This window comes from Calidris pugnax, unplaced genomic scaffold, assembly GCF_001431845.1.
Source record: "Calidris pugnax isolate Ruff unplaced genomic scaffold, ASM143184v1 scaffold274, whole genome shotgun sequence".
Classification (NCBI taxonomy): Eukaryota; Metazoa; Chordata; class Aves; order Charadriiformes; family Scolopacidae; genus Calidris; species Calidris pugnax.
Window position 1 is genome coordinate 364,803 of NW_015091009.1, and position 23,599 is coordinate 388,401.

The 23,599-nt window shown below is 39.6% G+C and overlaps 1 protein-coding gene across 1 annotated transcript in view; it reads right to left on the reverse strand.

Moving 5' to 3' along the window:
- ABCC4 (ATP binding cassette subfamily C member 4) overlaps positions 1-23,599 on the reverse strand; it is a 151,388-nt gene that overhangs the window by 107,656 nt on the left and 20,133 nt on the right. Inside the window, exons 7-13 of the mRNA XM_014955633.1 lie at positions 22,089-22,214; positions 19,051-19,300; positions 14,214-14,318; positions 9,630-9,719; positions 9,111-9,302; positions 7,465-7,559; positions 7,271-7,357 (exon numbers count right to left, since the gene is read on the reverse strand). Coding sequence (XP_014811119.1) covers positions 7,271-7,357; positions 7,465-7,559; positions 9,111-9,302; positions 9,630-9,719; positions 14,214-14,318; positions 19,051-19,300; positions 22,089-22,214 — 945 coding nt within the window. The remainder of the gene's footprint in view (positions 1-7,270; positions 7,358-7,464; positions 7,560-9,110; positions 9,303-9,629; positions 9,720-14,213; positions 14,319-19,050; positions 19,301-22,088; positions 22,215-23,599) is intronic.

A 23,599-nucleotide genomic window follows, 5' to 3' on the forward strand; every position in this document is an offset into this window, starting at 1 on the left:
GCATGTTTATTTGTTTTAAGCTCAACAACAGAAATTTCAACATCCTTGAAAATGTATTCCAGCAGCTAGCTACCTTCACCATTACAGAATTTTTCTGTGAAGTCCAAGTTTATGCCCTTTGGTGCAATTTAAATCCACTACTTCCCAAAGGTCAGTAGACCAGTTCATTCCTGTGCACATAATCCCTTCACACATTAAGTCTTGAAGTCTTTCTCTTCCAGACCAGATAAGAGTAGTCTCCCAAATATATATATATATATATATATTTATTTATTTCCTGTTAAGTTACAAATAGTTCCCTCCTTTTTTTACCCCCTTGACACTTGAATCTTCTTGATGGGCTACACTGAGTCATCAAAAGATGCACTGCCAGCAGGTCCAGAGAGGTAATTCTTCCACTTTACTCTGCTCTGGTGAGACCTCACCTGGAGTATCGTGTGCAGGTCTGGAGCCCTCAATATAAGAAGGACATGGACTTGATGGAGAGGGTCCAGAGGAGGGCCACAAGGATGATCAGGGGGATGGAGCACCTCTGCTACGAGGACAGGCTGAGGGAGCTGGGGTTGTTCAGCCTGAAGAAGAGGAGGCTCCGGGGAGACCTAATAGCAGCCTTCCAGTACCTGAAGGGAGCCTGCAGGAAGGCTGGGGAGAGCCTGTTTAGAAAGGCCTGCAGTGACAGGACGAGGGGAAATGGCTTCAAGCTGGAGGGGAACAGATTTAGACTGGAGATTAGGAGAGGGTTCTTCACCGTGAGGGTGGTGGAGCACTGGAACAGGTTGCCCAGGGAGGTGGTTGAGGCCCCTTCCCTGGAGATATTCAAGGAGAGGCTCGACGAGGCCCTGGGCAACCTGGTCTAGTTGGGGGTGTCCCTGCTGACTGTGGGGAGGTCAGACTAGATGACCTTTGGAGGTCCTTTCCGGCCTGGACAACTCTATGATTCTATGATTCAAGCAGGTCTACTTTTTTTGGAAGTGCACAAAATTGAAACATTATTCCAGTTCAGACCTCAAGGTACAAAACCTAACAGGAGGATTACTTTACTGCCAGAGACAGCGCGGGTCATAAATCCCAGGGCGCAGTTTCTTTAACAGGAGCGTGACATTGCTGATTCATACTGTGGATTTGTAATCCACCACCATCTGCACCTCCTTTTCCATAAAACTGCCACTCTACTGATCCCTGCTCATTGTGTGTTCGCGGAGTCAACACTTTGCACTTATCCCTGCTGCGTGCATCTACTCATTCAAATCCTGTAACCAAGGCTTTCCAAATTCCTGTCCGATCCCAGAACTGCCTGAAGCATTGCCCAGCTTTCTACCACCTGAAAGTGTAGCATCAATCACCTTCATTCACCATCAGGAATACTTGACTCAGGATAGATCTCCCCAGAAATCACACTCTTCCAATTCGAGAAAAACAAACAAATAAACTATATTTTAAGTTAACAAACCTAAGTAACAGTATACCCTTACACATTTAAAAAAAACCATTGCGTTTTGACTGCAAACTTCTATGCAATTAAAAAATAAATGAGCTTGAGCCTTGATACTGCAAAGCATGGAGCAGAAGACACTTACTCAGAAGGGAGCCTACAACAACACAGCGCTCCTCGACGCAAAGGCAGTGTCTCGGGGCTTTCGTGCATACAAATCCTCATTTGTTCCTCCTTCCCTACCAGGTTTTCTTTTCTTTGAGAAAAGTTGTTCTTTAATCTTTTTAAGTTTTAATCTCCAAGAACCAGCTTTCTTTCACCTCTGCAAAGTGTCTCCTCTTTAATGATTCCACTTTCTTCCTTACCATTCTTTCTGCCTCTCCTTTTTTGGAAGTTCACATGCAAGTTTAACTTTACTCAGTACTTATATTTGTTTCAATGGAAATAACTACTGATATGAAATTAAAGCACATGCAGAAGTGCTCACAGGCAAAAAGCCTTTGTTATATTAATTTACTTACTACATTTGCTTTCCTTCCTTCCCCTTTAAATTTAAGTGGTTTAGGGAGAACAATCCCCCAAAGTTGGTTTTGTACATTTTTAAGTTTACAAAATTTTAGACACAAAAAAAAAAAAAAGGTATGATACATTTGCCAGAGGCAAAAACCCCCACTCCTACTTCTACTATGCTGTTTTTATTTCTGTGCTTATTTTTCTAACCATTTACCTCCATTTCACGACAAGTCCCAGCCCTCCTCCACTTCATAAGGACAACTGTTCTGGCACAAAACAAAGGTCCACAAAATCTACTGGCCTGTTCCAGCCAGCAGTGAATGGGTGGAGAAAGTACATCAGCAAACATGCAGTGATGCTTCCCTTTGGTACACATTTCCAGCTTCCAGAATCCATACACTGGGGACTTTTTGAGCCAGAGATCTTAGTTTTTAAGTAGTTCTTTGCAAACTTTTCATACACAAATTTGTGTGCCTCCTTCTCGAGTCCATTTCTGGTTTAGTATTCATAATACCATTTAGCAACTGCACCCACAGAATACTAACACACACAACTACACTAGCGTTCTGCAAGTGGGCTTTTTATATAATGTGATTCAAAAAACCAAACAAAAAAACCCAAATCAAAACCACACACATTTCTGTGACATAAAAACAGTAAAAATTTAAAGTTTTTCAAAAACACACAATGTACAGTGATCACACTTAATGCTTTTCACTTTCTGGAAAAAAAACCAACAAAATAAACCCCCAAACCCAAGCAACATGACTAAAACATATTCATACCTTATAAACATATTCCCTACAATAAATACAATGAAGCTCAAGGATTTTCAATTGTATCATCTAAATGTAAAGGTATAACTAATATGTTTTTAAAAGCAACACCTGTAAAACAAAAAAAGAAGCACACGGCATTCAAGTTTGCCCAGTACTTCTCATTAGGGCTGTAACCACTGGACCAGGTGTGAAACACAAAGTGGGAAGCCTCTAGAGATACCCTTCGTTTAGAGAGATCCTACCTGAAAGGGAGGAGAGTGAAATCCTTAAATTCACACACCAACTCACCTGTACGCTTGTCATCAGTGGACAAAGCATGTGGTATGCATATGCCTTTACACGCTGCTCTGACAAGTACCTGCCAGGGTTATCTTTGCTTGGTTCCTCTGACACACTGATTGTGTCTGTGATCCCTCTACAGAAACAAGACCTTCTAGCTTTTATCTGCTCATTTTACAGGACTGATGAGCTCCACTTGCTTTTAATTACCTACATCACCAGAATAGCACTTTTCAAAGTTCCAACGTTACAGGAGATCTACAAGCATACACGAGTTTGAGAGATGAGACTGGAAGCATTCATGGACTCCTAAAGGTTCCAAAAAATCAAATTACTTTAAACAGACAAGGTAAATACTCAGATCTATATATCTAATTAAAAAAATAAATTAATCCTTTTACTCATTTTCCCTACTTCATTTTTTTTCCTCCCCTCAAGCATTTCTGGGGCTTAGAATGCACTAAGAATGCACTAAGGAATTCAGGATCTCTTAATCCATGTACTTCACATAATGGAATTTCCCACTACTCTTTGCTGTCAGTTTAATTCTCTCTCACCTTTTTCTGCAACTATGAAGGACACCTTTGCTACAAAACCATGCCTGCTCCCTTCCCTCCCTTGCAGAGGAGCACTCAGTTACCTCAGATGGCAATGGAGACTTTTATCTTTCAGGACAACTGGTCAACTTGCCAGGTGACTCTCCGGTCAGCCTCAGCATATGATTATCCCATCACCCATTGCCCAGTTACATGTCCCTTGAGTTCCTACCAGAGGCCATCGCCTAGCACCAAGGTGCACCTTCTGAATGAATTTCCTGTGATAAATGCCAATGATTTCTTCTGCAGCTTTTATCTAGTTCCAGAGGAAAAATCAAGAGAGAAAAGATAAATAACCATAAGTGCAAAATTCTGTTTGACAGTAGGAATGATACACCTGTGCATACAACTCCCAAGCCTCATCACAACTTTAGGTCTGATTTTAAAAGATTCCCAAGCTGTCCTGCAATCCTGTCTGCTCTCACGAGCACAGAGAAGGAACAGAAAGAAATCAGGAAGATCATCAATTGAGATTAGCACAGAGCTCCTGTCACTGGAAAAGATACAAGGGAAGAACGATATTTAGAGAAGAGCATCTGTCTCAATAGTCTGACGGAATATACATCTTACTCTTAACAACACCATTTCTGAGTCAGTATCACTGATCACACAATTTTATTTCTATCCAACGGTGATCTGAAATCATATAATCTATAGAAATACGTTTATAAAGATGCACAGGGAAAGCTTGAGATCCAAGCACGACGGAATGATTTTCTTAGAACATCACAGGCTATTCCAAACTTCATCATACAAGGAAACGTCTTACTGTGTCCATATGGGTGTCTTCATTTCAAAACTAGAGGTCTCAAAATATGACATTCCTTAAAAGTTAATGAAAAGCTATGTTTTTTTTTTTTATATATATATAATATTAATATTTTCACATGCACACAGAAATATATACAAAACCAAGGAACTATACTGGTGCCCTCCCATTGGGAAAAGGCTAAAGCATGTCTGCTGTTAACTATGAAGAGAACTCACAGGAAAAGAGGCTACAAATAACACAAAAATAGGGAATCTTCAGTTTATACCTTACTTGGCCCTATGGAATCTGACCAGGAGAGGGGAATTCTTTGGAAATCTGGCTTTATCTGCTCCATCATCCATGGAACAACTTGTCTGCATTACGAAGAAATTCTTAAGAGACACAATCCCTTATTAATAATATCGTGGACTGTTTTCCTGCTGGAACTGTGCTACTTGCATTCTTTCTCATTTGAAAAATATTTATATATTTTAAAGTGTTTACTACAGTAGCTCAGCAGAACGGGGAGAAACAGCAAATGTAATGAAGCAGCCATCCAGAGACCATAGCTTCAAGAAATTACTAGAAATATAGCTATGTTTAGATGTAAACGCATAGGCTTAGGCACTTCTAAAGAAATAAAACATTAATATAAAATTACGAAAAAAAAAAGTGCGAGTGAACTGAACAATATCCATTTCAGATTCTCATTAAAGAACCCCCTGTTTCTTCCATGTTGTCCATTGTTTTACGCCTCGCGGTTTGGACTCCTGGGGGCAGCTTGTATGAAGTGGTGTCTCGGACATTCCTCAGCACCATGTTCTAAGAAATCATTCTTGCCCAAGCGCTCGCTCTCTGCTCCACATTTCTAGCGCTATTCAGGAAACATTAAAGGACATGCCCTGCCTTGTTATTCAAGGCGAGCTACTGAGCACTCACCCCACTATCCCCCAGCACCTTTTATAGCTGCCATGAAGGCCTCAGAAGACAAATTCTGTTTATAAAAAAGCCCTCTCAAGATCTTCAACAGGGAGACGTTGCTCAGTTTACTCCACCCGTTCCATTTTCTCCACAAAATACTTTCATTCTACTTTTACATCAGTTTGAAAAAAAGCTAGAGTTGGGGAGGAAGAGTAAAAAGAAGAACTCCAGCTAGTTTTCCAAGTTTCAAAATCTCTGAGATAATCTTATTCCTCCTCACCTCCACACATTTATTGGCTAAACATACGCTGTGCTTGCAGGGCAATGGTCTCCAGCTCCTTTATGGTTTTGCCCATAACAAAACCCCAGAATTCCAGTTTTGCAAGATACAGATGCTAACAATGTCACAGCTCAGATAAAACACAGAATAAATTGAAGAGGCAACCTGACCTCCTTTGCAAGGCACTACTGTATTTTCCTGTTTTCCTCTTTGTGAAAAAAAACCCTTAAGACTTAAAGGAGAAACAGGTTGACAGCTCAGGTGGGTGCACTTTCAGAACTCAGACACTGATACAGTCAGATGCTGGAGCTGTGGAGCAATCTGGTGCAGAAACAAAAAAGCAGCAGCTAAGGCCTAGACAGCTTCAACAGGCTTTAAGGGAATTTGATAGAGTATGTGAACTCCAGAAGCAATGAACTCCACCTATCAGTTGTGGCAGGTGAAAACGATCCTGCACAGAACAATGAACATAAAGCCTATGCATCATAAAGCTCTTACTCCATACCAGCTGATGAAAACAAGCAGTAGTCGTTTGAAGAAATCAATAAAATAAAACAAAATGTTGGTGGGGATTCAAAGAGATCTCCAGATTTGAAACTGCAAACTTCAATAGGATGTACAATTTTCATATTTAGATACTAAAAGCTTCCCCACATGGAGAAAAAGAACATGCAAACAATGCTAGTTAATGCAAATTCTACAACCATTTCTGCAAGACAAGACTTTATGATTGTCTAGGAGTGGAGAGGAGGAAACAACAGTAAAACCAAACTAATTCATGTATTTGGAGCGTGGAATTCAAAGGATGTAAGTAGCTCAAGAAAATGCTCTCATTTAAGGCTTCAAACAAAGCCCACTGAATTCAGTCCAGGGAATTTTCTCCTTCTAATAAATTCTAGATTATACCTTCTGACACCAAGAGGTGCAGGCTATGAAGAGGCAAGGACAAAACACTGGCTGGGAATAACTGGATTATTCTTATATTCATTATGTGCCACAGATTAGGCAATTTGAAAGAAGAGAGATGGAGAGGAGGAAATTTATTGAGAATGGAACCTGACTTGTAATGACCACCCTCTTATTTCTTCAGGAATGGGGGAACATCTCTCTCTTTCATGGTGAGCTTTTATGTTCTCTTTTCCTCTATATCTGCTCTCCACAGTCCACTCTGCAGGGCACGGTTCCCTGTTCCACTTACCCAAGAGAAATTTCAACCATTCAAGAACCAAAATGAAAAAATCACTCAAGAATCTAAGGGAGTTCCGTCCTTTTCTTTAGCCACTTGAATTCAGTGCTTATTACTACGCAAATAAAGCTGCAGCAAACTAAGAAGTGATTAAAAATCCCACCCTATATTATTCTTCACTCAGTACTAATATTCATAAACCTCAATATTCTTAGCCCCCAATACTCATATATGAAATCTGACATTTTCCTCAACAAAATTAGAATACACTCCCTTAAGAATAATTCTAATTATAACATTTTCAAAACAGACTTTTACAGGGCTTTTAAAAATAAAGACCAAAAAGAAAGACACACAAAAGAAAAAAACCTATGTCTTCCAAATACATAAAGCAGAGGAACAATAAAAGCAGAAAGTGACTGCAGTAAGTTTTCTGAAGAGATCCATCTCTCCCAAAATGCTTTCTCAAGTTTTTCTGTATGGAATTAGAAGGTAACAATTGTATTTTATATTAAAATAAAGCAGCAACATACTTTTCAAACAAATGTCTTCCAACTTCAGCATCTACTGCACTCAGTGGATCATCCAAAAGATAGATGTCTGCATCTTGATACACAGCTCTGCAAGGTTTAAAGAAAAGTCAGTATCACGAAGTCTTAATGTTCATTCACTTCAGTCACTGAAGTCTGACAATTTGTAAATTTCAGAAACAGAAAAAACCACTAGCCTGGCCAGATTTACACGGGCCTTCTGTCCCCCGCTCAGTGTAGCTCCACGATCTCCTATTACTGTTAGGTCACCATTTGCTAATAATTCCAAGTCCTGTGAACAGATAGCAAGATATATATTTTTTAAATCATTTTAACTTTGAAGACGGACAAAGCTATCTCAACATAACACTTTCTAATTTCAAAAGTACTAACTTATCATCTTGTATGAAAATACAGGGATTCATACTAAATGAAATATCCGTAGTTACTTTATGACTTTGTATCTTCAGCAAAAGTAATTAAGAAAGCAGGAAAAATAGGTGAGATCTTAAATTTCACTTTTTCTACAGTTCTGCCAAGGAAGTGCACTACTATTCTTAGTGTTACGAGGAATATTTGCTGGTGATTCAGAAAATCAAACTAAAAATTATGAAGTATAACAGTAAATTCCTTATTTTTTACTAGAACAAAATGAGCTATCACAGTCAATAAAACTAAACTATTATCAGTAAATTATCTTCTATTTGCCAACCTCCCTAAGAATTGCATTGCTTTTATTCTTACTGCAATGTATCCAAGAGAAATAACCATAACATTCATCACAGAAATTTGATTAATTTACAGGGCTACAAAATTATGCATTGTTTCATGGCATTTTATTGTATTTCCTACTCAGGAAATACAGAATTTTTACACTGAACTATAAAGCATATTCTGAAAGTTAATTGACAGCTTTTTGTAAGATACATAAATTTGAAAGAAAGCTATGAAAGCAAATCTACCATCTATTATGAAGTGTTTTTTTAATCAGTTTGCTGTCTTTTAAACTCACTAAAACCCTAAGTTTAGACAACAGCATATGACCGAGTATCAACAAGAGATATTAAAACTCTATCTACCATGTGCAAAAACCTTGCAAAAAAATTTTCATCACAGTAACCATCTGCTTTTCACCTGTGTCGCTGCTGACAGGAATACTGTAACATGCTGCATAAAACCTTTTTAGCTGCCAAGCAAAATGTCTGTTTCTTGACAAATCTGGCTTAATCCTCTTCTATATCTCATGTCACAAACTCCTTCGCGCACAGACCTTTCAAAAATATTTCTTCAGAAAACTACTTGGGCTCAGCAAGTTCTCCAATATATAGCACTAAGGTTCTTTTGATAGCCATTAGCAATGCATAATACATGATATACATGACATTTATTTACCAAAAAAAAAAAGGATATTTGCAAAAAGAAAGTCACAAATACTGCTAGCTTGATCATTTGTTTTCCACCTTTTACTGCATTTGCACACGCACTTACCATAATACTAGTGAAAAGGGTTAAAGGTGGTTATGAAACTAAATAATTGGGAATAGCTTTTTGCAAATTTGCCTGTGCTTCATCTAAGCTGCACCTCCCTCTAGCGAAAGTTTTTGGAAGTACAAGAATGCACTTACACACAGAAGTCAAAAATAATTACACGTATTTCTGTTAAGCTATAGGATTTATCATGCTACTAATAATAATTAATTCTATATATTATATATTGCAGCACATACCACAAGTCTAAGATAAATACTTAGATACACTTAGTGCACTAGAAACACTCAGAACGCTAAGATAAAAATAGAGATGGTGAAAATGGAACACACAAATGGAACACACGAAACCATACCTTTTTAAGAGCACAGACTTTTAAAACTTTTTCGTATTTTTCTTTCTCATATTCCTTGTCAAACAGTATATTACTTCTTACTGTACCAGAGAACACCCAAGGCTGCTGAGAAACATAGGCAATTCGGCCAGTGACGTTTATCAAACCTTTCTCTTTAGGCAGTTCACCAAGCACAGCACTCAAGAGCGAAGACTGGAAAAGATTAAAATAAAATAAAAATTGAGAAGCTTGATTGTGCTAAAGACATCACAGAGACTGAGCAGTGTTTACTGGCACGATGGCCTGTTTCACCCTGTCACTCAAACTACCCCTAAGAGTAGAAGAGCACGTAGAAAGTACTGTTTCACTCTGAACCACCTCCTCCCCACCCCCAGAGGGACATCTACCTTTCTTGAACGCCAGTATCTTGATGCGAAGTGTGTTATCACACACAGAATGGAAATGTACCTTTTCAGGTCTCTAATCTCGTTTAACTGACTCATAAAAACCCCACAGAATGGAGTAAAGGTTGAGACTTACTTTCCCAGCTCCGACAGGACCGATCACAGCCAGCAATTCCCCTCTTCTGACAGTAAAGGAAAGTTGTTGAAGTGCCGGGCTTTCTAAACTCTACGGATTTGAGAAAAAGTGAGGGTTCCTCAGTAAAGAAACAGACATCATCAAACCAACTCTTTAGAAACAGAAAGCAATGCACATAAATCACTACAAATCAGCGACTCACTCGCCCACCAGGTTTTTCAGGCACACAGTTTGCCTCTTCAGAAATTCACAAACACTGGCGAAAGACCCTGATCCTTCACCACAGAGGAGTGAGATGGACAACACAGGGCTCAAGGAAGAGGGATGCCCATGGCAGCAGAAGCGGTGCTTCCTCAAAGCCCAGGGCATCCTGGTGGCAGCTTGGCACAAGGCTGGGGTGGCAGCCTCCTGGGGAAGCAGGAGCTCTCTGCTGGCCATCATGCCAGCATTGGTAGCCCCGGCACGGCAAGCCTGGCCACTCCAAGGGCCGGACAAGAGCTGGAAGCAGAGAGGGCTGAAGCTCTCTCTCAGAGCCCTGGGGAAAGCCAGGGCTGCTGTTTGCTTTGCACAACTTCCATCTTGTATATCGTGGATTTTCAGAGACTTTTCACAGACAACACAGTGAGCTATTTGTGTGAATATGTACTACCCTAGGATTGTTCGTTTAATATTCCTTTTAAGTATGCCTATCCTTTATGTTACACTACTGATAAGAGCTTCTTTCCCAACATATTTTGCACCTCTCCTATCAAGGTTGTAAAAATGCCTATTTCTTGTGAAAAGAAAGGATGCTGGTGTCTTTAATAGCTATGCTAAACTGCAATTCCTAAGGGCCTGGTGCAGCTCCCTCTCATTAAAGCAAAACACCCTTGTAACAGGATCTGCCTTTACATGCATCTTAGACCGCACTAAGCATGACTGACACTAAAATGCAAACAGGAAAATATATGGATTTAAAGAAAAGAAAAAAAAAGAAGCTGGATTGTGCTAATATTTCTATTAAAGAACCAAACGAAAAGCCAGCCTTAAGCTTCAAAAAACAGAAGAGCAAGGTGATGAATACCTAGCACACCTCTTCACAACTTGCAGACTGCTTAAAATCTCCAGCCACCTTTTGAGGCTCAAGAGGCTGAAGATGCCACCACCTAAACCCCCATGGAAGATGCCACACCGACCAAATTCTGGGACTGCAAAAAGGGGAAGCTCGCAACTCATTTAAAGTAATTTGGGAGAGACACAGGCATGGTATCCATCCACACCTGTGAGGGCTGGGAGAGCTGGGCTAGCACGCAAGTGTCATAAAATCATAGAATGGATTGGGTTGGAAGGGACCTTAAAGACCATCTAGTTCCAACCCCCCTGCCACGGGCAGGGACACCTCCCACTAGACCAGGTTGCTCAAAGCCCCATCCAGCCTGGCCTTGAACACCTCCAGGGATGGGGCATCCACAACTTCCTTGGGCAACCTGTTCCAGTGTCTCACCACCCTCACGCCAGAGGAAAAACCGGGGTAGGCAGCAGCGTACTCAGAGCCCAAAGCTGCAGGTCCCCCCTCACAGCTCCCACCAAGCAGAAGGACCGCAAGGTTCACACAAAACCAGAGTCACCACTGGGAGAAGACAAACCTGTCTGCCTCCTGTGACTCTGCACAACTACTGCTGCTGCTCTTATTCATTTCCACACGGTGGCATCAATGAGGATTTTTTTTCCTTTTCTCCACCCCCTCCCACTCAGCATTTTACCATGAATTTAATTTCTCAGTCCGGAGCACACAGTTCAGGTGTTCAGCTACTGCTAAGGTTAGGGAAACTCTACCAACTTGTGACAGCCAAGGCTTTCTTTTTCTTTTTAACGCAAAGTTTGTAGGAAGAGAAAATATCTCTTATTAAATCAATTAGCCTATATGGAAAAAAATAAGTAAGTTTTCAGACACACAGGCCCTTCTTCAGGCCTCTTGAGGCTGTGCTTCCGTATTCACAAAAGTGCACAGATATTTCCAACCACAATCAGGTTTTCAAAAAATATATCAGAAGAGCCTAAAAACATTACAGAAATCTTCCAAAAAGTTTGAGAACTATTACACAAATACTATATATTAAAGCTGTATTGTAAAATATCATAGATCCTATCCAAAAGTAGTAACACTACAGCATGGCCACAAATACCTAAGGGGCACGGTATTTTTGCAAAATAGCATTCCTTATAATTAACAACAATTTGTCCTGAATTCGTCACGCCTATTTTTAGGCACTAAACTGAGGCACTTAAATTAGAGCACAGACTAATATTACAGGTAAGCTCGTCTGACAGCTCATTACCACAAGTGTCCCAGCAACCCTGTGTCTTTCACTTCCCTTCTGCTGCCACTCGTTCTTGCCTTGTTCTTGCTGTTCATGAGACTCAGCTATCAGAAAACAAACTGCATTAGGGGTGATTCATTTACTGTTGTTTTTTTTTCCTCTGAACTGGTTCATCAGATGTTCATACATACAAGCATTAACACCAGCACAAGGGAGGGAACAGATATACAGACTGGGATGACTGAAGGATGCAAGAATGACCCCTTCGGGGGCAGTAACACCTTAGGTGAGCTTGGGCAGAGTTCCTCACACTTCCTACAGTCAAGAGAAAGAAGCAATTCATCCCCTCAAAGAAATGCAGAGATGTACTATACTACTTAGGCTCTTCATTTAAGTGACTAAAATTACAAGGGAAAAATTCAGCCCCTGTTCAAACTCTTGAGTTTGAAACCTCAAATTGCTCAGCTGAGCAGACAGACTGTTCTGCAAACTCAAGGCACATCAGTGAAAACCTGCACCGAAGAATCCCTAGTTCCATGCTGCTATCAGACTAGCCCGTGGGACTCAGATAATACTTCCCCTAGCAAAACAAGAGCGTGACCATGAATTAATTGGTTTTGTTTATCTTTTGATAAACTGTAATACACCATGTTAGGTTGTTTTTCTAAAAGTCTAGCTAATAATCCCTTTTTTACTTCCAGTGATTTGGGATTTGTGGGTTGTTGAGGTTTTTTTTAGTATCTCGTTTGGCTCATAATCTTTAAAAATAAAAAATTAGCATCCAGCTGTACACTGTTAATATAGAGACCGAAAGAGTAATGAGAAACCTATGCAGGGTAGCAACCTAAGTTGGTTACTTGACAAAGGACAGTATATTTTTATTATTCCGTTTATAACTCCTCTCTATCAGAACTCATCACCTTTTCAGTGAGCAACTCTGTCAAATTATTTTGCATCATTGTAAGAATATATAACAGAAACTTTCTGAGCTGCTCTTGACGGTTCTGGGAGAGCTAGTCTTCTCCCATGCACTTGCAATTGAGTATCAAAACGAAAAATTACATTAACAGTTTCGTGGGTGGTTTGTTGGCTTGAGGTTTTTTTTTTTTAATCAAAAGGAAACCAGTAATTCCAGTCATGCTGCTCTGCTTTATGCAATATAAACAACTCATGAAAAAAAATGAAGGTGTTTTATGGGCATATTATGCAACCATTTCCTATAAAGTGTTAAGAGTGGTACTGATGTTGGTTTAGGAAGAAAACAAAGACTATGAAAGATACTCTGTTTTGCATTAGAATGTATTCACCATGAAGTTTTTCATATCAATTAAAAGTTTGTTCAATGTCCCAGAAAGAATTTGTCACAGAGACAACTCTGAGAAAATAAAGCACAATGATGTAGCAATCTTCTTTTGTAGCTGAGTAGTAGCTGTAGGTAAATCCTCAACATATATTTTCACACTTTATCTTCCTTGGGACACAGCACATGTAGAGGAAGACGGTATACAAAGGGGAACAAGTGATGTCTTATTTGCATTACATTTATATGCAAAATTCATTTTTAGAGCTCCCAGCATTTCTTATGGAGACTGAAGCTTCCCTTGTGCAAGGACACTGGCAGCTCCTAATAGCGCCAACAATTCATTGCAAATTGCTCCTTACCATAGCAATTGGCAGTTTTAAAACAGAAACCACAGTCAATCTTTGCCTTTCTTACAGAAAAGGATACATAATGGATTTATCACCTGTGTAGTGTCCCTTTTTCTAGTCATTTTGGTGGGTTTGGTGCATATTTAGCAGAGAACTATCTGCAAACGAACAGTCTCAATTGAACTACACAGGGTAACAAATATGTCAGGACTAGTCCCTAAAGCTTTCAAATCCATTATGAAAAGTCTAATATTGTACTGTTTTTAGATTAATGGACTGATCAGCATTCAGTTCACAGAAAAATACCCATGCGCTAAGACCCACCTTACTGTACTGTCTGTCTTCAATTCAAGTATCTCAGCTACACTACAGTGCTATTTAACAACAAGAGATATTTTCACGTACTAAATGAAAATCTGTGCATTTCGACAATATTCATGAATAGCTACTTTTAAGATGCACTTTATAGTGTTTTCAGTAATATTCTACAGAGTTAGTTAAACATACTAAAAGGATTCTCATACACAAAATACAGAATACAAAACATCAGAATAATATACATAGAAATACTGCTTTTTAGACTTAAAATGCTTAAAGCGCCAATATATTTTACATTTAGTAGAAGTAAATTTACCTTATCCCAATAGCAAGTCAAATCTTGAACATGAAGAATAACATTCTCATTGTTACCATGCAGTTGTGGCCTGAAGGGTGAGACCTCATCAAGTATCAGAAAGTTCTGCAATAAAAGAAAAGCACAGTATATTGCTTAATGGGAATGGGAAAGGAACCCAAGCACATGTTTGTGGAAGCAGCAAACAGAACATTCATTATGGTGTGGAAAAAACAACCACAAACTGATCAAGGAATTACACTTCTAAAGCAATGCACACCATCTTCAACAGAGTACCCGTAACTAGTTAGCTGTCACCCTCCCCCAAAAAAAGCAGAAAAGGACTATGGGAGCCTTAACAACCTGCTCATTAAAAGATAATTCCTGAAGTAAATGGACCTTAAGAACCAGCTCTGTTTTCCTCTTGAAACACTGACATACCTTATAATTGTTTGATTTCCCCTTTCCCCGCAGAAGAGGTGAAACCTTCACTGCAACACCTCATCATTCCACTGCTTTGATGGTGAAGGCTTATTTAGCTTTGCTCAGAAAAACAACGAGGACATTTTAAGAAGCTGTCCACTGTCCCTATTAAGCACCATCCCAGTGATAAAAATGCTGTAGAACACTTTTTGAACCTCTTCTCCTTTTAAAGCCCAGGGCATTAACGAAAAAAAAACAACAAACTTTCTTATGCCTGTGCAATTGGTTCATTACACTTTCACTACTACACCTCCACATTACACCCCAGTCAGAGAACCTTTCCTTCAGATGGCACGAACAGGCATTTTCGTCCCCCAGCTGCACTTCTAGCACACCCTGCCCAATGCTAGATTACAAACAGCTCAAAGACCTTTTGAAAGGAAAGGGGCAAATTCTACAGTAAACTTGCAAGGATAAGTTACCACAAGCTGAAGACAAAAAAAACACTGAAAAATTCTATTGTGCTTTGAGTCACAGGGCGTAAAGACCTTACATGGGCTTGTAGCAGACAATATTTTGAGAAGAGAAGGCAAGCCTCGACGTTAGAAGCCAAGACTGGTTAACAGGGACTGAGCAAAAGGTTCGCAGACACCAAGAGAGCTGCTGGGGACTTACAGAGGTCAGTAACTAAGAAGAGAGAGGAGGAGGATGCCAGGAGCCACGGGAGGGCAGGAAGCATACTGGTAGGTGTTACGAGGGCACAGTGGTAGGGCTGGAACTCCTGCTGGTGGGTATCCACTCGGAGAGCGGCAAGAACCGAAGCGTTTTAATGCAGCAGCCTGCAAACTCCATGCACATTATAGACATACACCTCCCTCAAAAGGCCAAGGTGCAAAGCCACGCACGCCTGAGCTCTCTGGCCAAGCTGAGTATCGCTGAGCATTGCTTTTAGGTGCCCAAACGGGTACGGGTGTAAAAGAGAAGTCGGGCTAAGAGGATGGTAGGCAGGGAAAGAAACTCCAAACACAGCCCGAATCAGTACTGGGTTGTGTGGCTTCGGAATAAACCTCAGAAGTGTGATTTGGATTTACATGATGGCTGAAATACCACGGCAGGTATAAGCAAGGAATCGGTCTCTCATCGTTTCTGTGTTTACCAGGAATGTCTCTTCTACCAGTTGCAGTCATCCCCAGGTATCAATCCTAGCTAGCCATTTAATTAAAAAATGTCACAGTATCACATATGGAAGTTTCCAAATAAAACTAGTACAAATGAAGAAAAAAGTTATATGGTTAACACCATGAAATTTAAAAAGCGGAGGAAAAGATCAACACCAGAAATAAAACTTTCAAATGCAGCAGATAACTGCAATAAAATGCAAAGATATGCAAATAAAACTTTCAAATGCAGCAGAGTAACTTAAGCCTGTGAGACTAAGTTCTCTTAGAACATTCTTCCATTCTTTTTGTACTTAATAATCTTCCATGCAGGGTAAAATAAAGTTGCTACCATCCACAGGATGCTGAGAAGCAAACATTAGCTTGAGATATGACTGCGACCTTGACAGAGAAAACTCTGTATTTTGTACACAGCTGAAATTTAGCTTCTCTTGTGCGTGCCTGCCAAAATAACCCTCTGAAAAACAACTGCTTTCACTTTGTTTCACGAGAGGACCTTGAGCCTATTGCTCCATCACAAAAAATTGGAGAAGCTTCAAGAAGAGATGCAGACCAGCCCTCAGATGTGTAGCTAGGGGGAGGGGAAAAGAGAGTGTGGGTGAAAAACACAGTAAGGAGACAATATTCTTTTTGTCACACAGTTCCTATGTATGTACAAATGAATAGGGAGGAAAGGTCACTATTTTCCACCTAACTATTGTTCTTTATTGTCACCTGAAGCATAGTGTCTCCTGCTTTCTTCTTTCCATCTGAGTGTATTTTAAGATCAGTGTAGAAACCTAGTTCGTTCTACAAAACTTAAGAGAAAACATCCTCTTAAAAAATGTATTTTTTTTCAGTAGTGCCCAAATATACTAGCCATTATCTGAATCAGTTTTTCCTGTATTTCCTATTATTTTCTCTTCCTAATTCCTTTCCACTTGTCAGTAACACATCTTCGGCCAGGCAGCACCTTTCCATTCAGTAGCAGAATGTCCAACCCTGAGAAGCTGTGCAGTTTGGGAAATGGAAGCTAAAAGTTTGTGATGGCATCAAGGGTGCTACAGATTCAGGAGGACAATTCTTTGCTCAATGAACCCTAATTCTGTAGCTGGTTTCCAAAAAACATCCTTAAGGAATCACAAGTGCAGGGAAGTTGGAGCCGGCTATTAGAAACAAAATTTTGCAACCACTAGAATACACTTGGAAACAAGACAGGAGGCAAAAAGGAAACAGATCGTCGCTGCCTCTGCTTAAGTATCGTTCTCCTGTTTCTAAGGCATCTTTTTCAGCCATTTTTCCTTGTCTCTCAACATGCACAGCTCGAAAGAGCATTGCCTGGCGCCGGATGCAGGGTGTCTGACAGTACAGAAAAGACAGTATGAAACATCCAGCATCCGAAGCACTTCTCTCTCCTCCCATAGTTTAGTTTAAGTATTAGTAATAAACATCACTGTTTACAATATCGCCCTCGTTGTGATTTTCAAGTTAACCACTTCTAACTTCATTTGCATCAAGTTTTACAAAACACTTCTTTGAAGTGCAAAGATTACCTGTTTAAAACATATTTTGTCTGTGGGCTTTGTACAATTAACAAATTTATCCAGAAAGAAACTGATTTATTATACTCAAGCACACGGAGAAGAAAATAAAACAGGAGATTTCACACTACTTTCATCAACAAATGGCATAGTGACACTGCAAAAGCCATATGACTATGTGCAAAGCATTTCTGTTTTCCCCATTCTAGACTAGATTAACCTGTCACTTTCACAAAATTAAGTTCTAACATGGCTGGTACGCGCTATTTCTCTATTTCAATAACCTGACAATTTGGGGATTTTTCAAGTTTTAAATTCAAAACACAAGTTGCCTTTAATTCTTTTGCTCTTGTAGTTTATGCTAAAGTACTGGTACGTCCAAAAAAACCACGACTATTTTATTCACATGACACTAAATGCAGCAAACCCAACAAAATAAAGTCTCTCTGCCAAAGAACAGCGGCGTTTCTGATTTTCATCCTTACTGAATTTGAGTCTTCTTACTGAGAGCAGCCACAGGACATCAGTTAGGGCTCACATGTATCCTTCACAGCTGACAGGGTACACACAATATGAATCCTACAGCTTCCACCTGCCGCCTTCGGCGTCTTCCAGCTCCTAAACCCGCCACATCTAAACGCATGTTCCTCTTACTTCAAAAATGTCTGCACCACCTCTTCACACACGCCCTTTTCTCTTACATTTCAGCCTGCCCGTCTTGATGTTTTTGCCCGTGCTTACGCAGCAACACATTCAGTTTTCGAAACAGGCTATTTCATTAAAAATCCCAAACTCTGACTCCCAGGAGGATAGGGAAGCTTTGCAAGAGGATATAGATAGATTGGATCACTGGGCTAATGCCAATGGAATGAGTTTCAACAAGGGCAAGTGCAAGGTCCTGCACTTGGGCCACAATAACCCCATGCAGCGCTACAGGCTGGGGGAAGTGTGGCTGGAGAGCTGCCTGACAGAAAGAGACCTGGGGGTTCTAGTTGACAAACGGCTGAATATGAGCCGGCCGTGTGCCCAGGTGGCCAAGAAAGCCAATGGCATTCTGGCCTGTATCAAAAATAGTGTGACCAGCAGAAGTAGGGAGGTGATTGTGCCCCTGTACTCGGCACTGGTGAGGCCACACCTCAAGTATTGTGTCCAGTTTTGGGCACCTCAATACAAGAGAGATATCGAGGTGCTGGAGCGAGTGCAGAGGAGGGCAACGAAGCTGGTGAGGGGGCTGGAAAACAAATCGTATGAGGAGCGGCTGAGGGAGTTGGGACTGTTTAGTATGAGGAAGAGGAGGCTGAGGGGAGACCTCATCACACTCTACAACTACTTGAAAGGACACTGTAGAGAGGTTGGTGCTGGTCTCTTCTCACAGGTAATTAGTGACAGAACGAGAGGGAATGGCTTCAAGCTCCAACAGGGTAGGTTTAGATTGAACATTAGGAAAAAATTTTTCACCGAAAGAGTGATAGGGCATTGGAACAGGCTGCCCAGGGAGGTGGTGGAGTCACCATCCCTGGCTGTGTTTAAGGGCCGTTTAGATGCAGTGCTAAGGGACATGGTGTAGGGGAGGACTTTGTGGAGTAGGGTAGATGGTTGGACTCGATGATCCCAAGGGTCTCTTCCAACCTAGACAATTCTATGATTCTATATAATAAGGCAGCTTTCGTCGGTGACAGTAAAACAATATGAGAATAAGAGAAGAAATCCACATACCATTGGAACTGATAACCATACCTTGATTCGCCGTATGCTAACCACTGCCTCGGACACCCTCTCAACAGCCGCAGGGAAGAACAGGGTTACTGTCAGTCTCACCGCACCGTACAGGGTCACTGCAACAAACACCCGACTTGCAGAGATAACATTGCCAAGTAGGACATACGCCATGAAAGTCATGAACACTGTTATTTTGCTTGCCACAAAGAAAGAGGCTAAGTTCAGTCCTCGCAGGTAGGAGCTTTTCATAACCATGGCAATCTCCTTCCTAAAAATGCAAAATATAAACAATCACATCAATCTCTCCCCTTACAGTTGCCTTCAACAACAGGACGAGGGAAACCCACTCAGTGTATTTCTTTTACATCCTTTCTCCTCCCCTTGCAACACCCTGACCCAAATGTAAAGAACTCTACTCAAAAATAACTGCAAAGAAAGTATGTTATATGGTAAATAACAAGAGAATTTAGGCTTAGAAACTAAGGGGGGAAATTATTATATTTAATATCTTAGTAGCTACAGAAAATCATTATTTTTCAAAAAAAGAAAACCAAAATGCTCTTTTTTTTTCTGCTTTAGTCAAACAGTATTTTAATTCAGATTCTAATCTGCTTTGACTCACTCTGGGTTGTGTACAAGAGCAAAGAGGAAAAAAAACTCTGTATAAAGGCCAAGCATCCACAAACTCCTTATCCTTCCAATATCAAAATCCAGTAGAGACGACTCACAAAACTCCTGATAAGATCAAGACCTACTCCACAGCTGAAAAACCAGGGCAATTTTCAAAAGATCAAGAGTTCACCCATGACCCAAGTATCTGCCATTATTCAGCTGATGCTCCTCAAGCTGCATCACAGGATTTTCAGTATTTCCTTTGATCTCAATGTAAATTTTTCACGATTTGTACCCTGCTTGTGGTTTCTTTTGCTCTAGGAATTCTGGTTCATAATTCAGAAAATACTGATCAGGGAGGTCAGTTGTTCTGCCAGCCATTACCCCAGCTAAATAATGACTGAAGAACTGCACACATAAGTCTCCCACCAGCAACTGAAAAGCTGCTGATGCCTATGTTCTCAATTTCCACTTCAGCTCAATTTTAGCCTCCACTCCTAAATGACTCATCACATCCACTCCTCAAAATGTTATTACTACACTATCTACATTGTGTATGCCATCAGGCTTAACTTCTTATTAAAATAATAGTTTATCAAGAGAGCCATAACTACTTACTCCTTCCCCATACATTCTAATTTTATCTGCTTGAAATAATATAGAATATAAAATCCTGAAACATTTCCTAATTTATCTTCCCATGTATTCTGGCAATTCTCAGAGAAAATCTTGATCATTTTGATTCCCTACCATTTGGAACTATATACCAAGATAAGAAACTCAAAGAATGGTTAAACAATTTGAAGTTAAGTCCTTATTTAACAGAGAGAAGGATGCAAGATGTGCTACTGGAAAACTAGTTAAGCAACTTTCCCACTATACTTGCCAAATTGGCCAAATTGACAGACTTTCAAAGAGTTTCAAAGACTTATTTTTTCAGCTTAAGGGCTCACAATCTCTGATCTCTGCTCCAGAGTAGAGTGAAAGAACATTAGTATGTAAACTATTTGAATCAGGTCTAATTCAATTACTTCTACAATCCTGGATGAAACTCTTTTCCCACCCTCTAATAATCCTTAATAATCCTCTCGCTATCTGTGGATAATCAGCAAGCTCTTTGTGCTACTCTCCATAAATATCAGATAAATTACAGCCTACCCGCAGGCTGTATATTACATACTACACTGTCCTACGGCACAGAGTTATGTCAGGGGAAAGAGAGAAGTTTGGATGTCATCTCAGCAACTGCCAATGGCCACTGTGGAAATGCTGGGCAATAAATCACCTGGCTGAATTTAAGACTTTTAACTACAGTTTTCCACAGCGCAGTTAAGAAAGAGGGCTCAAGATGCGTTTTGGAAGAGCTTATTTCTCTTCATCCTTAAAAAGGAAGCCTCTAATCTTAATGAGGTGTTGAACATGGAAATCTAAAGTTTATAGTGATGTAAATACACCCATTGAGGAAGCTTTCAACACAGAAATATTCTCGCTGGCTCCCTGCAAGAGCAAAGCTTTCAGCCCATCAAGAACATTCAATCAGCACAGGATCCTATAATTTGAAGAAGGAAAGGATTATGCATGTGGGAGCAAACATCTCAGGGAACGTTAGCAAGTTTGCAAGCCTGCACATGGATGTAAAGAAAAAAAAATTCCTTTAAAAAAAAGGTATTCCAAATAAAATGAAAAAAAAAGAAATCAGAGAAACTACAGCAGGATAACAACCTTCTACTCCTATGCCAGAGAGGGACATAACATGAAAACTAAATGATGAGAAACAGGCACCTGAACTCCTACAGTTATCCTTTAGCACTGAATGCTCTTAAAATGTAAAGTAAAAGCACAAATACTGAGTGAAAATTAATTTATGAATAAGTTTTAATCAGATGCTGAGGGAGCTCTGAAATGAAGTGTGTTAGGACAGCAAAATCCGCTGGCCTTGCCAGTTGAACAAGTAGAGAATTTATGAGCTGCTCTCTTTCTTTCTCCCCTTCACCCTTCCCGGATGGCTTGAGCAGTACTTCAAAAAGCAGAAATGGAAGCAGAGTACTACCTGAGGATGCTATCATTTAGGACAGAAAGCCAGATCCCATATATATCTCAGAAAGGAAATGTCTGCTTATCAGTTCCTTGCTATTAGTTTATAGAACAGTGAGGATGAAATTGTCCAGTTACAACTAATACAGTTTATTAGTTGCTAGTTTGAAACACAACCGTAGAAGGAAGCATAAAGAAACAGAATTTATAAATATCAGTGTGGTTTTTTATGTCCCCTTAGGATATCTTTTCATTCCTTCACTCTTGCTATAGAACGTTTTAAAAAAAAAAAAAAAGGCCGAAGAAGTTCAAGTAAACTCCACTTTAAAGCACAAAATAACAGGCTTGTTGACATGTAAAAGAATGTAAACAGCTACAGATAAATACAAGCTGTATCTTTCCAGAATTACCTTCTTAACCCATTCACAAGTTCGGCAAATGATTTTTCCCAGGCATACATCTTGATTATCTTCATACCACTTATGACTTCGTTCATGGTCCTTATCCTGACATCTGTTAAGGCGGCTGTCTTGCTTCTGCAAATAGCACAAAGTAAAAATTCTCAGATTCTCAAAGGAAGAGAGACTATTTATTTATCATCGCAAAACATACTCATATTAATGAAGCTTTTGTTTTCACTTGTAAAGAGGATTCATAACATTGTAATTGCATTAAATGATCTTCCAAAAACAGTATCTTAAAGCTGACACCCAGCAGTCAGACTTAGTAGGTATGTATGCCTGGTATTCTCTATTCTCAGGGAACTGTGAGTTGATTCGATGTTCAGAATTATATATCAGCTTGTGCCAACACATGGTATTCCTTAAACAACATATCTGTGTACACAAAAAAACCTTCAAATAAAAAGACAAATATTAAATTTCGAGCTAAACAAAAATCAGAACATTACTTTTAAAAATGGTTTTGAAATGCCAAAATAATAACCCTTCTCATAAGGCTCTTTTGATGTTGTCAAAGAAACTGGCCTCCATTTGTGTCTTTTTAAAATTAACTCAGTTGAAGCAAAGATTACTTAGTAACAGTACATGAGCTATAATTTAGGAGAGCTAATCTAGATATGGTTTTGTTTATTGAATAAATATTATTTAATCATTAGCTGTAACTAAAACTAAAGTAAATATATCTATTTCAGTCCCACATTGTTCATCAGTGCAAATATAAAGTGGAGAATATCTATCATTAAATAATAAAATCACAGTTTTAATTAGGAAAAAAGCGTTGAAAGTTAGAAGCCATGTAATGAATGCATAAATCATGCTAATAAAGCCTATTACAATTCTGAATTCATTCACCTAGACAAACATACTTTGCACATAGTGAGCTATGGTAGGCCTGATTTTGATAAAACATACCTTTTCCTGTTAAATTACTTATTTTTGTGTATACCAACTAAAGTTAAGATTCAGACTTCATATTAAAAAACAAACACACACAAAACTCTCTAGGAAAAAAAAAAAAAAAGTCTTTAGAAGTGGTGGCTGGGCTTTGCCAGTTTAACCTGCCCCCTTTAAGATTTCTCTGTTGCTCTGGAAAAAATAGCAATGTTTTCCACTTAAGTAGAAAGAATTTCAGGCGAGTGCATAATTTTAAAAAAACTTCTTAGCACCAGCATTCCATAAATGTTGGGATAGCTGAAGCAAGGTATTAAGAAATATTTTTAAAGGAAAACTGACAAAAGAAGTGTAGGAACTTGGCCCTAATACAATCAAGGCTTCTTATTAAGACTGAGGAAGATAGCTCAGCCTAAACAAACTGTGCTGACATGGAACAAGATGCTGACATCTTTGCTAGGTCCTCTTTTCCTTTGTCAAAAAAGAAACAGCAGAAGAAAAACAATTCCTCCAAGAAAGTGAGAGCTCATCCTTTCTTCCTCACACACACTCCACCACTGCAAAAGGCA